The sequence below is a fragment of the Arvicola amphibius genome, chromosome 10 (assembly GCF_903992535.2).
Source record: "Arvicola amphibius chromosome 10, mArvAmp1.2, whole genome shotgun sequence".
In the NCBI taxonomy this organism is placed as follows: domain Eukaryota; kingdom Metazoa; phylum Chordata; class Mammalia; order Rodentia; family Cricetidae; genus Arvicola; species Arvicola amphibius.
In genome coordinates this window covers 22343192-22356353 of record NC_052056.1, presented here as the reverse complement: position 1 = coordinate 22356353, position 13162 = coordinate 22343192, and the positions used below count along the sequence as shown (strand labels likewise).

The 13162-nt window shown below is 36.8% G+C and overlaps 1 protein-coding gene across 1 annotated transcript in view; it reads right to left on the bottom strand.

Moving 5' to 3' along the window:
• Robo2 (roundabout guidance receptor 2) overlaps positions 1 to 13162 on the bottom strand; it is a 527951-nt gene that overhangs the window by 468425 nt on the left and 46364 nt on the right. Inside the window, exon 2 of the mRNA XM_038345104.1 lies at positions 7483 to 7809. Coding sequence (XP_038201032.1) covers positions 7483 to 7809 — 327 coding nt within the window. The remainder of the gene's footprint in view (positions 1 to 7482; positions 7810 to 13162) is intronic.

Genomic DNA, 13162 nt, shown 5'->3' with positions numbered 1-13162 from the left:
AGATGGTTTATACTAAATACAACTTCTGTGATCAAAAGAAACAAAGTTATTTCAAGTCTTTATACAGACTCAGATGTTAGATAAATAAACACAAAAATATAGTTATTGTCTTCAGAAATGTTAAATATTTCTGTCATGATATTGACTTGATTTCTAGATAGAAGTATGAATGACCAAAGATTTCCTTTTATACTTGAATGCTAATTTAAATTCAATTTCTAGGCCATATCTGAGACTTTACACAGTGTTCCTATGGCATTCACCTTTCAGGTTTTTCTTGCTGCTTAAAATCCAGACACATTTTCATATTCTGGATTTTTTTAAGGTCAATTATATACTAAGCCTACATCAATGAACAGAAAAGTGGTGAAGGGTTATTTACGCTGGCAGCTGAAACCGGCCCTAGGACCTTAGCACAACTTACTCCATTATGGAAGAACCATTCAGGCAATAAAACTTAGCACCAAGTCCAGTTGGAATGGGACTGATGGAACAGGGGACCAAACCGGACTCTCTGAATGTGGCTGACGGTGGAGGAGGACTGAGAAACCAAGGACAACGGCAATGAACATGAACTCTACAGCATGGACAGGCTCACTGTGAGCCTTGTCAGTTTGGTTGCTCACCTTCCTGGACTTAGGGGGAGCTGGGAGGACCATGGACTTAACATAGTGAAGGGAACCCTGATGGCTCTTTGTCTTGGAGAGGGGTGGAGTGGGGGTATGGGTGGAAGGGAGGGGAGGGAAGGGGGAGGAGATGGAAATCTTTAATAAAAAAAATGAGAAAAAAAACTTAGCATGTATTCAGTATAGCCAGCCAAATTGAAAACAAAGACCTAAATCAACAAATTTCTTGGGAAGTCTCTAATTGTACTAGCCTCACTATTTTGGCTTCTGTATTTGTGCTGCTGGCTGACTATTCTTGTTAATTAAAGTTGTTTTTTGTCTGATAAAGGCCTGGCAGTAAACTGGGATCCCAAACACCCAATGTAGCCTCAGGCTAGCTAGGTAAAAAAGGTTTAAACATAAGTACAAGTAGTCTTCTCTGGTAGATATCATACAACAATGGGGTTTCCATTAAACAAACAAGCAAACAAAAAACCCAAAACAAAAAAATAAACAAAAGAACAAAAAGAAAATCAAAGCAATTATAAGAAAAAACATAGCACTTAACAGGATTCAAACCTCTGTTTCAAAACAATCAGTGATTCTTACAGTTTCTGTCTGAATTCTCTCCCAAATCAAGAACTACCATCTAAATTTCTGTGCTCTTCTAAAATTAATGAGCTAAAATTCCAATAAGTATATGATGTTTTTATTTTGAAAAAAATTTATAGAAACTTTATAAAATTAAAAAATAAACCAATCCTTATGATTAGAATCCTTCTAAGATAAGGCATATAGAATATGATTAGTCTTCAAGAAGAACCTTCATAGGAAGTAGAAAGTATGCTGTACTTATCAAAACACACCTATATTGGCTATTTGACCACTGACTTTCTAGAGATACAGAAAATTAAAGTATATTTTGTATGAGATGTTTCTTTCTGCCACTTTGCCGTAGTAGCCTAAACCACTGAGACAGTCAACTGTTGATGTCTGAGAGAGAAAGCTACTGATAGACCATGATATTCCAGAAGCTATCTCAGGCTGAGACCCTATTTTTCTCTCATACAGTATTGCTTATGAAACTTTAACAAAGATGTATATGTAACTTCTAACCAACAAAAATGCAAGGATATCTCCTAATTAAGAAAGACACAACTAGGAATGCTTTCGCTTTTGGGAATTTCCTCAGAAAAAGACAAAAATACTCAGCACTAAAAATATATCAGTAGTGTAATAAACCTTAGTCCTTAGCCACTGAATTACAAGATGTTATAGACTTCTATATAGAGAAAGAATTAAACTTATGAAAAAATCTTCTCCTACTGTTTCATAAAGACTGGTTCAAGTGCAAAAGGAGCACACCTACTGTAAGTAATTCTAGAATACTTTTGGCCTCCTCTGGTCAGACTGGAAAGATATGTTCTAGTTATTATTAGAAAAAAAAAGTCATGTGTAAAAGGAGAATTGGCATGTGCCATTCTGTTGAATTATAGGCATTCGAAGTATATATGTTATCGCACAAAATTATCTTTCATAAGTGTTTCCCCCTATAAATGCATACAACATGCAACTTTTTAGGATAGTAGGTAAATGTTTCTGTTAGGTTAAGGGAGGAATGTTTCAGAAGATTGGGGATTGCATGTTAATTAGCATAGGAATCTTTAAGTTTCAAAATGTTTTAGCTTAGATTATGGTGTTGATGGTAACATCCTGCAAAGACATTTATTTTAAAAATCATCAAATGATATATATTGAACTTGTGAAAGACACGATATATGAATAATATCTAGCTAAATAATTCTTGTCATGTGTGGTGACATTTGACAGGCTGAGGAAAGGTGGTTGGGAGTTTGAGGCCACCCTGGAATACACAGTAAAATCATTCCTCAAAAAAGGAAACAAGCAAAAATTACATTCAAGGAGCTCTGCATTGCTTAAATTTAAGTTCTTTTAAATTTAAATTGTCTTATGTCTTTATGAAGAATAAAACCATTCTCCCTGGATAAATTTTCCCAACAGTCAAAATAAAATCAAGCACATAAAAACCTCCATACGTGCCGGATTGCAGGAGTGAAGTTAACAGGTTACCTTGTGTTCATTTTCAGGGCAACTGTTCACTCTCACAGCAAAGCTCATCCATGCATGTACCCATTCTTCTTTGTACAAATAAAATAGCAATTTAGTGGTAGATTTAAAACAATCAGGACTATTGTGCAGCTTTGTTATTCTAGCAATCTGTGATCTATAAATAATGCAGTGCCTTATCCTTCTCTGAATTATGTTCCCGGAGCCTGTGTCTTGCTACATGGAGAACACAAGGGGGGAGGGGCTACTGGGAAGAGGAAAAGAAGAAATAACGAAGAGCAAACAATCTTGCCTCATGGAATTCATACTCAAACTCCACCTGGATTTAGGCATCATGTATGTTTTCTCTTGAGGATCAAACCAAAAGCCGTCATTTGAATATTTAGATTTAGCTTTTCTGAACTTACCAAAATAAAGGTAATTTGAAAAGTTCTGTATTTGCCTTTAAAGTAAGCAGTGGGAAAAGACAAACAAACAAGCAAACAGAAAATATAAAAAACAAAGATAGTTTTGCAAGTATCCCTGAACTTTGAACCAGAACCTCCCAGCTTTAGAATGTTTATCACCTCATTAATTTATCCTCTGCACAAGCATAGTGTCAAGAAAAGGAAACGGAGGAAAAAAATAATCTGGGGACTTCATCAATTTTTCATGAATTTTCATTTAGCCCAGAACCCCTCTTCCCTTGGTCGATAGATCAAGCTGCCGTCCTATATTTACCACCTGGGGCTACAGCTGCCATCTCTTGAGGCCACCAGGCTGGCTGCATCTTATGCAGCTATGCAGGGTCCCAGCAAAGGCCCTCCCACTCCTTCTGCTCTGTACAACACAGCACTTGTTGGGAACTGAAATCCTATCTGCACCTCTGTGCCTGGAGCTCCCGGAGGTGTCATTGGAAAACCACCTATTAACTTCCTGAGTGCCAGGCCTCTTGCTGGTGCCTTGTGATTATGTTTTCTTCCCATTTAAAATCACTTTCTGCCTAAAGACCCACCTCAAATTCACGTGAGTTGAAAAGACTTTCTGAATTACTCCTTTTCTCCCTTAAATATGCTTAAAACAAATAAAAAACACACAACAATAATAAAATTATTTAGTGATTCAACTCTCCATAGCAATATTTGGCCATGAATATTTTTTCTGTTACTTTTCTGCACTTGCCCACTATATTGCTGAAGAAAGCAGAGAGAGAGAGAGAGAGAGGGAGAGAGAGGGGGGGAGAGAGAGACAGAGAAAGAGAGGGAGAGAGAGAGAGAAAGGGAGGGAGAGAGAGAGACAGAGAGAGAGAGGGAGGGAGAGACAGAGAGAGAGAAGAGGGAACAGGAGTGAGGGAAAGAATATAGTATAACATAGAGAAGGTTTCCACACAGAAAATCAAGATAGATGACTAATGTTAAACCACAGAATTCTGATTTTCACGTATGACAGACACAATATATAGCACTTAAAATAAAAATCAAGGTGAAGCAAAAAGAAGCAAAATTTGTTCATACATCTTTATCAATATCATTACACAATAAATGTGTGTAGTCATCATGGCTTATCATGAGGGCTGACAGGAAGCTCTTTCATGTTATGGGAAAGCCAGAGCTACTTCCAAACTTCCTTTGTAGAAGAGGAGCCCATGGAATCCACACTCAGTTGTAGAGATGCTGAGACTGATCCAGCTTCCCCATTCTGCCCTCACTGCTTCCTTTTACCCAACAGCCATTTTCTATGCCAACATCCACCCCTTTAAGCCCACAGTGTCCTCCCACCATTGGTTGTTTTACTTACCACCTACTTTATTTGAAAACTTTTTTTTTCTTGTCACTTCAATATTCCCTGTTACTCTGACTCCTATTCTCTACCATACCTTCCGTACCAAAGCTCATTTCTTATTCACATGATCAATGTCTACTTAATCCAAGGAAAAGGCTCACTGTTGACAGCCTATCTAGGCAGTCTCCTCTACTTTTCCTTACCTCTGGGGCATCAAGCTTTATTTGGAAATGACTTCTTTGCTAAATTTAAGAAGCTATTTTATAATGGAACACTAAGCATTTTAACCTTGTTAGCTCACAGACATATCGAAGCATACAGCCCAAGTGAACTCTCACACCCATAGATGCGCCTTCTGTACACTCTAATTTTATGAATGGTGAACCTACATTGCAGACATTGAGACACAAAAATATTTGAAAGATGCACACCGTCTTGAAAACTGATCACAACCAGCAACCTGACATGCATTGGAATTCTCAGGTTTATTTCTAACCATCTCCTCTCCCCAGTTTTTGCTTTTCAGTTTAAAATGTAAGATGAAACCTTTCTGGGTTACTTGGCAGAATAACTCCTTTCGCCTCCATTCATCATTCCAGTAATATAATCACCAGTTCTCTGTCAAAGACTCCCTTGCACGTAATGAAACCACATAGAGGTTGTGATTTCAGCACATCCCCTCTTTTCCAACGTATTCCTGCCGAACAGCCTCTCGCAAGCTCTCTGATGCTGAGCAGGTCCTTATGTTCTTTAACTCTTCCTTTCCCTATAGCAACATGAGGTCCACCTTCATTTTTCCTCAAAGCCATCACATACTACTGACATCAGAGCTTAACTAATGCAGCCCTCTTTAGGACCGTTTTTCTATATAACTTAACTAGCATTTTATCTCTATTTAATCTATTATAAAATATTTCTATATTGGTCCTCTGAAGGGCATTCTGAACTCTGACAATAGATTGGAACGTCTTCTTTATTCCTTTCCCTTAGCACACGGAGAGGAAAGAAGGCATTTCTCGGTTCAGCATTTGAGATTTACGTTCTAAAATTCACAATAACTTAGAAAGGACTGACAAGGTAATGGAAAAAATTGCAACAAATAAATGAGTATTATTTGATCTTTGGTAGCTTCAAGTGCCACAAACTGTTGACATGACATTAAAAGAAAGAATTGTATTCACTAGAAAATGCAATTTGGAAGTCTTCTTATTTTTCCTTTTGAGTTTTAAGTAATTTAAGCATTACTTAAAGTTCATTATTTGTACGTTAAAAAATGCAACTGCCATATTACATGGGAAAGAATCATGCCTTAATATTTTTCTCTGAAAATAAATTCATTATTATGATTTAATTAGGGGAAACAATAATTCCTTCAGATGAAATAAAAGATGCATGCAATTGAGGATCAATTTCAAGAAAGCTATGACCCAAGAGTAATGTTCTTGACTCTCCTACAAAGAGACTACCAGCCAATTTTGATAAACTTTTATGTTTTGAAGTGAAATTAGACAGAGTAAAGTGGTTCTTGGTTGCTGGCTAGAAAAAAAGGGTTATTTATGGAAAAATAAAGCATCTTCATTTTCATTCATCAAAATGTCTGTTTATATTCAGGGTTCTAGATGTGCAGAAGAATCAAGATCAGTTCTTGCAATCCCCATTAGTTCATTTGCCACACCTTTAGTCATACAGCAGTGATGGGCTCTGAGTCCTTAAAACATGGAAGGACAAACCCAGTCACACTATAAAGAAACATGGAAGGCTGAATCAATAGAATTTAGGAATAAAATATTTCAATATGGGCAAAAGTTTCAGAAAGAGGTATATTAATGGGAAATATCGGCAGTTCGCGGTTTATGGAATGAAACTCTAAACTAGAAGAGAGATGGCTTGGGAGCAAGAGCTTCACCAAGATACTTAAGTTAAATAAAGACTACTTTCATTTGTTTATCAAAAACCACTTCCAGCTACAAAGACCCTGGCATGTTGCTGCAAGTCTCAACTCGCTGCACATAAGCCTAATCTGCTGTGATGCCACACAGAATGCACTGACTTCAGCAAGAGGACCTAAGATCCCTAATGCCTTCCTGGCACCTTCTCTACAAGTGAACATTGCTGTTGTCTCATGCACAGTTTACAGCAGATGAAACTTTTACATAAAACGAGAAAGCTATGAGCAAAGTGTATACATATAGAGCTTAAACCACAACCTAGATATAGATCTTAAATCACAACCCCAAATCCTAAAATCAGTCTATCACACACCACCCACAAAGTCAATGGAGTCTGTGCTTAAAATAGAAGCCAGGAGCTAATATCTTTATTTCTGCTGGCAGGGCTGGCAAATAAATAAATAAATAAATAAATAAATAAATAAATAAATAAATAAATAAATAAATAAATAGAAAAAAAGTGCAAATAGAGGAAGTTCTTATCTCTTTTGATTATTAAGATTGAGTAAAAATCAGAAACTCTGAAATGGCATAGCAAGCTCTTCTTTGATGAAGCTTACTAAAAAAAAAGTTACCATTATAGTTGATGGTATATTCTCCCTTCTGTATCTACTGTTTATATGTACTGTATAATATATATATATATATATATACATATGTTTATATATGTATATATATGTATATATATATGTCAGTAGCAGAAACATGTGCAATATTGGATTTATGTCTGCATTTCTGACATGTTATACATGAACTTTTGATTTTAACATAAGCAACAGTAATAATCCATTATGTAACTCATCAATAATTCAAATTTTCAATAACAGTAGCATCATGCATGTCTTACTGCTATGATATAATAGCATAGACCTTAAACCACCTCATACTAATTTGATGTGAATAAAATTGTTGCAGTCCTTATACTGATGGTCCTCTAACCATATTTCTTCAGAGAAGCAAAGGTTATGTAGTATTTCATTTGCTTTACTTTATAGCTTCTACACATCAATAAGACACAACCGGACTTGCTAAAGTCAAGTGGAATGCGAGTGCACATGAGGCTCATGGTGTTTACTTACATGCCACTTCCAGAGATGCGTTCCGACTCACTGCTTCACCGAGATAGTTCCTTGCAACACAAACGTAGCTCCCTTCATCAGGTTTACTTCTGCGTCCATGCACAATTCGCAAAAAGAATAAGGATCCGCTTGGCAGAAGCATCCTGTGAGACCTGGGGTCATCCTTGTCTGTCTCCACCCTCTCGCCGTCCTTGTACCATTCAATGGTGGGAGTTGGCCGGCCCTCTGCTTTACAGTTCAGAGTCGTGGGCTCTCCCTTGGAGACAATTACATCAGAAGGGTGTTCTACAATCCTGGGGGGAAAGTCTTCTTGACGAAGACGAGATCCTGCAAAACATGAGGCAAGAAGTCAAGTTTAACACTTTTCTTATCTATATTGTATGTTTCAACTATATTCACATTCATAGGGCTAAACATTTTCAAATATTTAATGGAATAACCAGATACATGGTTTCATTTACATTTACACTTTTGGATTTCTATACATCTCTAAATCATCTCAACTCTTTTGTCCATTGAGGCCATATAACAGTAAATTAATGTTAATCTTAGTGATCACACTTAACATGCTCCATAAAAATGTCAAACAAAAGTGAAGAGAACCACTAATCCCCCTGGGTGGATCAACATTTTGAAATGAGGACCAAGGTGAATAGGACTGACTTATTTTTTTTGTTCTCTTAATACTTATTGTTCAGTGAGAGAACAACCCAAGTGAACAAGCCCAACACCATGGGCAAAGACCAGAGAAACCAGACAGTGTACACAGCACATTGCTCAATCAGAAAGGACATGGTGCATGATGTGGCTGCAAAGTTTCAAGCTAGTCTAAGATATGTGACTTTCATTCTACTTGCACACTGAACTGAAGGTGCAGTAACATGACCATCTGTATATAGACACATACACATGCACACACACACACACACACACACACACACACACACACACTAGCTCCTGTATAAAAGACAGACAGCAATACAGGCAAATGCCCCTTGAAAGTCAAAGTATTAACTAATTAAATAAATAAATAAAATCTAACCTTCAGCATGATCTTGTAGTGGAAGAAACATCTTTTATATCTTAACATAAATACATATAGAATTTTAGTATTTCACCATAGGGCAAAATCGATAGGCCATGCAGTTATCTGAATGCTGTCTGTCCTCAGAGGGTGAATGTGCTGGAAGCATGGTCTCCAAGGTGGTAAATTTAACATAATGGTTACCTGTAAGACATATGACCTGACTAAGAATAGTTACAGGACTGTGGATATCATTGTTGGAAGAGGCTGTTGCTGTTTTTACAAACTGAGTTTGTTTGTGCAAAAGTGAATTGTTATAAAATGGACAGTGTGACCTCTGACTGTCTCTAGCTACCTGTCTTGCTTTTTGATCTATATTCACCAATCGTTATCACTTAGTATTCTCTGATGCAGGCAGTATGTCCTCACTTAGGGCCATTAGTTGGTTCTATTAAACTGAGAGCTAAATAATCCTCCTAATTTATAAAGTATCTAGGTATTTTGCAGTATCTACAGTAAATATGCTGATATAAGCACAATGACATTCTAGTGATGTAATAAAAGTTGAGCCACTATATGATAGAAATATAGTATCCAGGCATTTTGAAGATCAAAGTTATGCATTATGTTCTCTTTTGGATACCTTTGATGTTCTTTGTTTTGCTTTTAAAATTTATTTTATTGGTTATTGATGTGTCTGTGCAAGCCTTGGAGCTAGTGTTACATGCATTTATGAACTACCCAACATGAGGGCTGGGAAGCAAATGTTTGTCTCCTGATAAAATGGCAAATGATCTCAAACAGCATCTAGATGCTTTTGACTTTTAAACAATCACTGCTTTGGATACCACTCTACTATATTGCAGATTATGTCTTCCAGAGGAATCAAAAGGATATTCTAAAATCAACAGCCATTCAGGAAAAATAATAATAATGATTTATAGTAAACCACCTTACAGTTTGCTAGTTGCAACTTTCCAAGCAATCACCTAAATTTGCAAATTTCTGTTCTGTAAAGAGAGGTCATATATCTCAGAGTAATTCTAATCTACTTTCAAGCCAATTCAAATACATATTTTAATTCAATTAATAGAACTTAATTTGGCCATGAGTTTACCTTTGCATTTAGGGAGAGAATATATTTTTAATGGTGGGGACTACCAGTTTCATTTCATCAGATTCAGAAAAGAACATATAGACTGTAAGCATCAGATGCCAATAACAAAATTTTCAGTGTAAAATTTTAAAGTTGATTTAATAGATGTGATATACTTGGACAGGGAGATCCAATTTGCACCACAGCAGTGCAGGCTGTTTCCTTAAAGCAAGTGATGTGTTACAGAAAGTCTTCCTCATTTATAATTGTTTACTTTAAATGCAATTATCAGGCCTGCAACAGTTAACTAGAGCAGAAAATAAAATGGAAAGGTCTCATCATTCAGACAGAGATAGGGTAAAAGGAGTATCTACGAAAACAATTAATAAAAGTACATTCTCGATTTTAAGATGTAATTGAAAATGTAAGAGTCTATATGAACACCTTAAATTATGATACTGCAAAGTTACATTTCTTTTGAGAGAATCAATAAATAAACCTCAAGTACCTCTATTAAATATTTGTAATTGTATATAAAAGCTGGTGTTTTGAGCAGGCAGGAATATAGGTATAAGTGATGGTATATGATATTCCTTTCACTATGTTTTCAGAGAGGTGTAGGCCTTTAAATTATGAAAGATTATCAATCTGCTTGGTTTATATAAAGGACTCAGTTTTGTGATAACACAGACAAAAGCTGAAATGACAACAGAACTCAGAGGGATCCCATACTATACTGTGATTAGGGGGTGGGGCAGGGGGTAGTGATCATACAGAGTGCCTCAAAATGCTGGAACTTACTGACTTTTAATACATGTGGTGGCCTCAAATAAGTATAAAAGACAGAACACAAAGATGAAGAACCCACAGAAATCAGAATGTGACTACAGACCTCGAAAGTCGAAAAATGCATTTTAAACAGGATTATTTCCTGAGATATACACATCACATTCTAGTGGATTCAGTTTTGTGTGACCACGAGTCAAGAATATCTTTGACATTCTATTAGAAAAGAAAGAAGATTTGGTGGAAATCGGAGGAGTCAAAAGAGAAGGAGTAAAAAAGAAGGGGTCAAGAAAGGGAAGAAAATGCATGAGAAAGAGAGCAAAGGAACGGGTCATAGGCTGTGAGACTAAAAAAACTTTCAGCATCTGCTCCTACTTAATATGGACTAACTCTGCCCAACAATATATGCTTATTTTTCAAAACTATATCCTCTTGAAATGTCTCTCTTTATTGCCCCACAAACTCTTCTCTTCGTATTTCAAACAAATTACTTTAATTTCAAAATAGTGTTAATAATAGAGACTAATGGGACATATGCAAACCCACTTGTTGAGCAGGCAGTGGTGCAAACAAAACTATAGCTATAGAATCCACAGTGTCCTTGTAGCCAACATGAAATCTATTGTCTTACATTGCTCAGTTGGTAATTGTGAAGTCAAGTTTAATTAAAATGTTTTATTAATCTCATCCCTGCTATTATAAAGAAAGAAAATGGAAATTTTTAAAGGTACTGAAAGATGATGTGAATTGTGGAAAGCTGTAGGTAGTCATTGATGTCTCCATAACTGAAGTTATCATGAGGAGAGAAAAGAAACTCAAGATCTTTCATATGTAATGTGACAGACATCCTTAAACATACATACATGGATCCCTGGGGAAGGAGACATAGACAAGATCTCTTTAGTGAAGTAGTACCATGTGAGCAATAGGGGAATGTGGAGGGGAGAAGGGGAGCAGGAAGGAGAACACGAGTGATCAGGAAGGTCGAGTTGGGTGAAGGATAGAAAGGCAGAGCAAAGAAAAGTTATCTTGATTGAGGGAGACAATATGGGGTTAGTGAGAAAGGAGACACTAGAGAAATTCCCAGGAACCCACAAGGATGACCCCAGTTAAGACCCTGAGCAATAGCGCAAAAAGTGCCTGGGCTGCCGTTCCACTGCAGTCAGATTGATGACTACCTTAACTATCATCATGGAGCCTTCATCCAGTGATGTGAGAGGTGATATATGCTGTGAGTATGTTTTATTGCCATTGGTTAATAAAGAAGCTTCTTTCAGCCAATGGCTTAACAGAGTAAAGCTAGGCTGAAAGAGATCTATAGAGAGAGGAGGCAGAGTCAGCGAGAATCCATGTAACAGCCACTGGAGACAGACACACTGCAACCTTGCTGGTAAGCCACAGCCTTGTGGCAATACACAGATTAATAAAATGAGTTAATTTAAGATACAAGAGTAAGGCAGAAATATGCTTAAGCTATTGGACAGACAATATTGCAAATCATATAGTTTCTGTGTGATTATTTTGGGTCTAAGTGGCCAGGAACGAAGGAACAGCCTCAATCCAGTAAATGATGGAAGAAAGTGGAACCAGTATTTATCCCTAGTATATGAACTGACTTTTTGGAGCCCATTCTCTATGGAATGATACATTTTTCAGTCTAGATATAGGGGGAGGACCTTAGTCCTGTCTCAATATGATGTGTCAGACTTTCTTTCTTTCTTTCTTTCTTTCTTTCTTTCTTTCTTTCTTTCTTTCTTTCTTCCTTTATTATATTTACAATATTTTGTCTGTGTGTGTCTGCAGACCAGAAGAGGGCAGCAGACCTCATTACAGATGGTTGTGAGCCACCATGCTGTATCCGGGAATTGAACTTAAGACCTTTGGAAGAGCAGGCAATGCTCTTAACCACTGAGCCATCTCTCCAGCCTGAGTGACAGACTTTCTTCACTCCCCATGGGAGTCCTCATCCTCTCTGAGGAGTGGATGCGGGTAGGATTGGTAGGAGATGGGGAAGCAGGGGGATAGGAAAGAGAGGAAACTGGGATTGGTATGTAAAATAAGATTGATTTAAAAATAAAAAAATCAACAGAAGAACAAGAATGGCTTACATATTGGGTGTGGGTATTTTAAAAAGTATATCATCTAAACTTAATTTCCATAAAAAACTATCCAAATGTACTACCCACATTTTTTTTTAAATCAAACATCTGCTTTGGTTTTCAAAGGTGATTCATGAAAATCACCCAGGATGTCTTTAAATATGAAATGGTTTACAAATGTGTATGCCATCTCTCACCAGGCCCAAACCAATCTCTGTATTTTCCAATTTTATCGAATGTGCCAATGGACAAGGCTTGAGATGTTTCTTTTCTTTTTCAAAGTATGTGGGCACACAATGGATGTATGTGTACAAAGATTGGTTTGGGTCCACATGTATATGTGCTGCATGCTCACATATGTTTGCATGCACTTGGAGGATAGAAGTTATGAAGGTTTTGTTCATTGACTTATTTCCTCCTTGTCTTTGAGATGACATCTCTCAAAGAACATAGATTCTCTAAATTTGTCTTAGTTATTTGTCTGGCCAATGAGCTCCCTTGATATTTCTGGAAAGCACACATCCCTGGTTTCTTCAGTGAGCAGAGAGCAGGGGATGGCTATAAGAAACCATAATATTAAAGTTCCTACTCAGACAAGATCATGCATTTAGTTATATCCAAACATACCATGGTCATATCAGCAAATGTGTCCTTGACCACTCTCTTAACAATTCA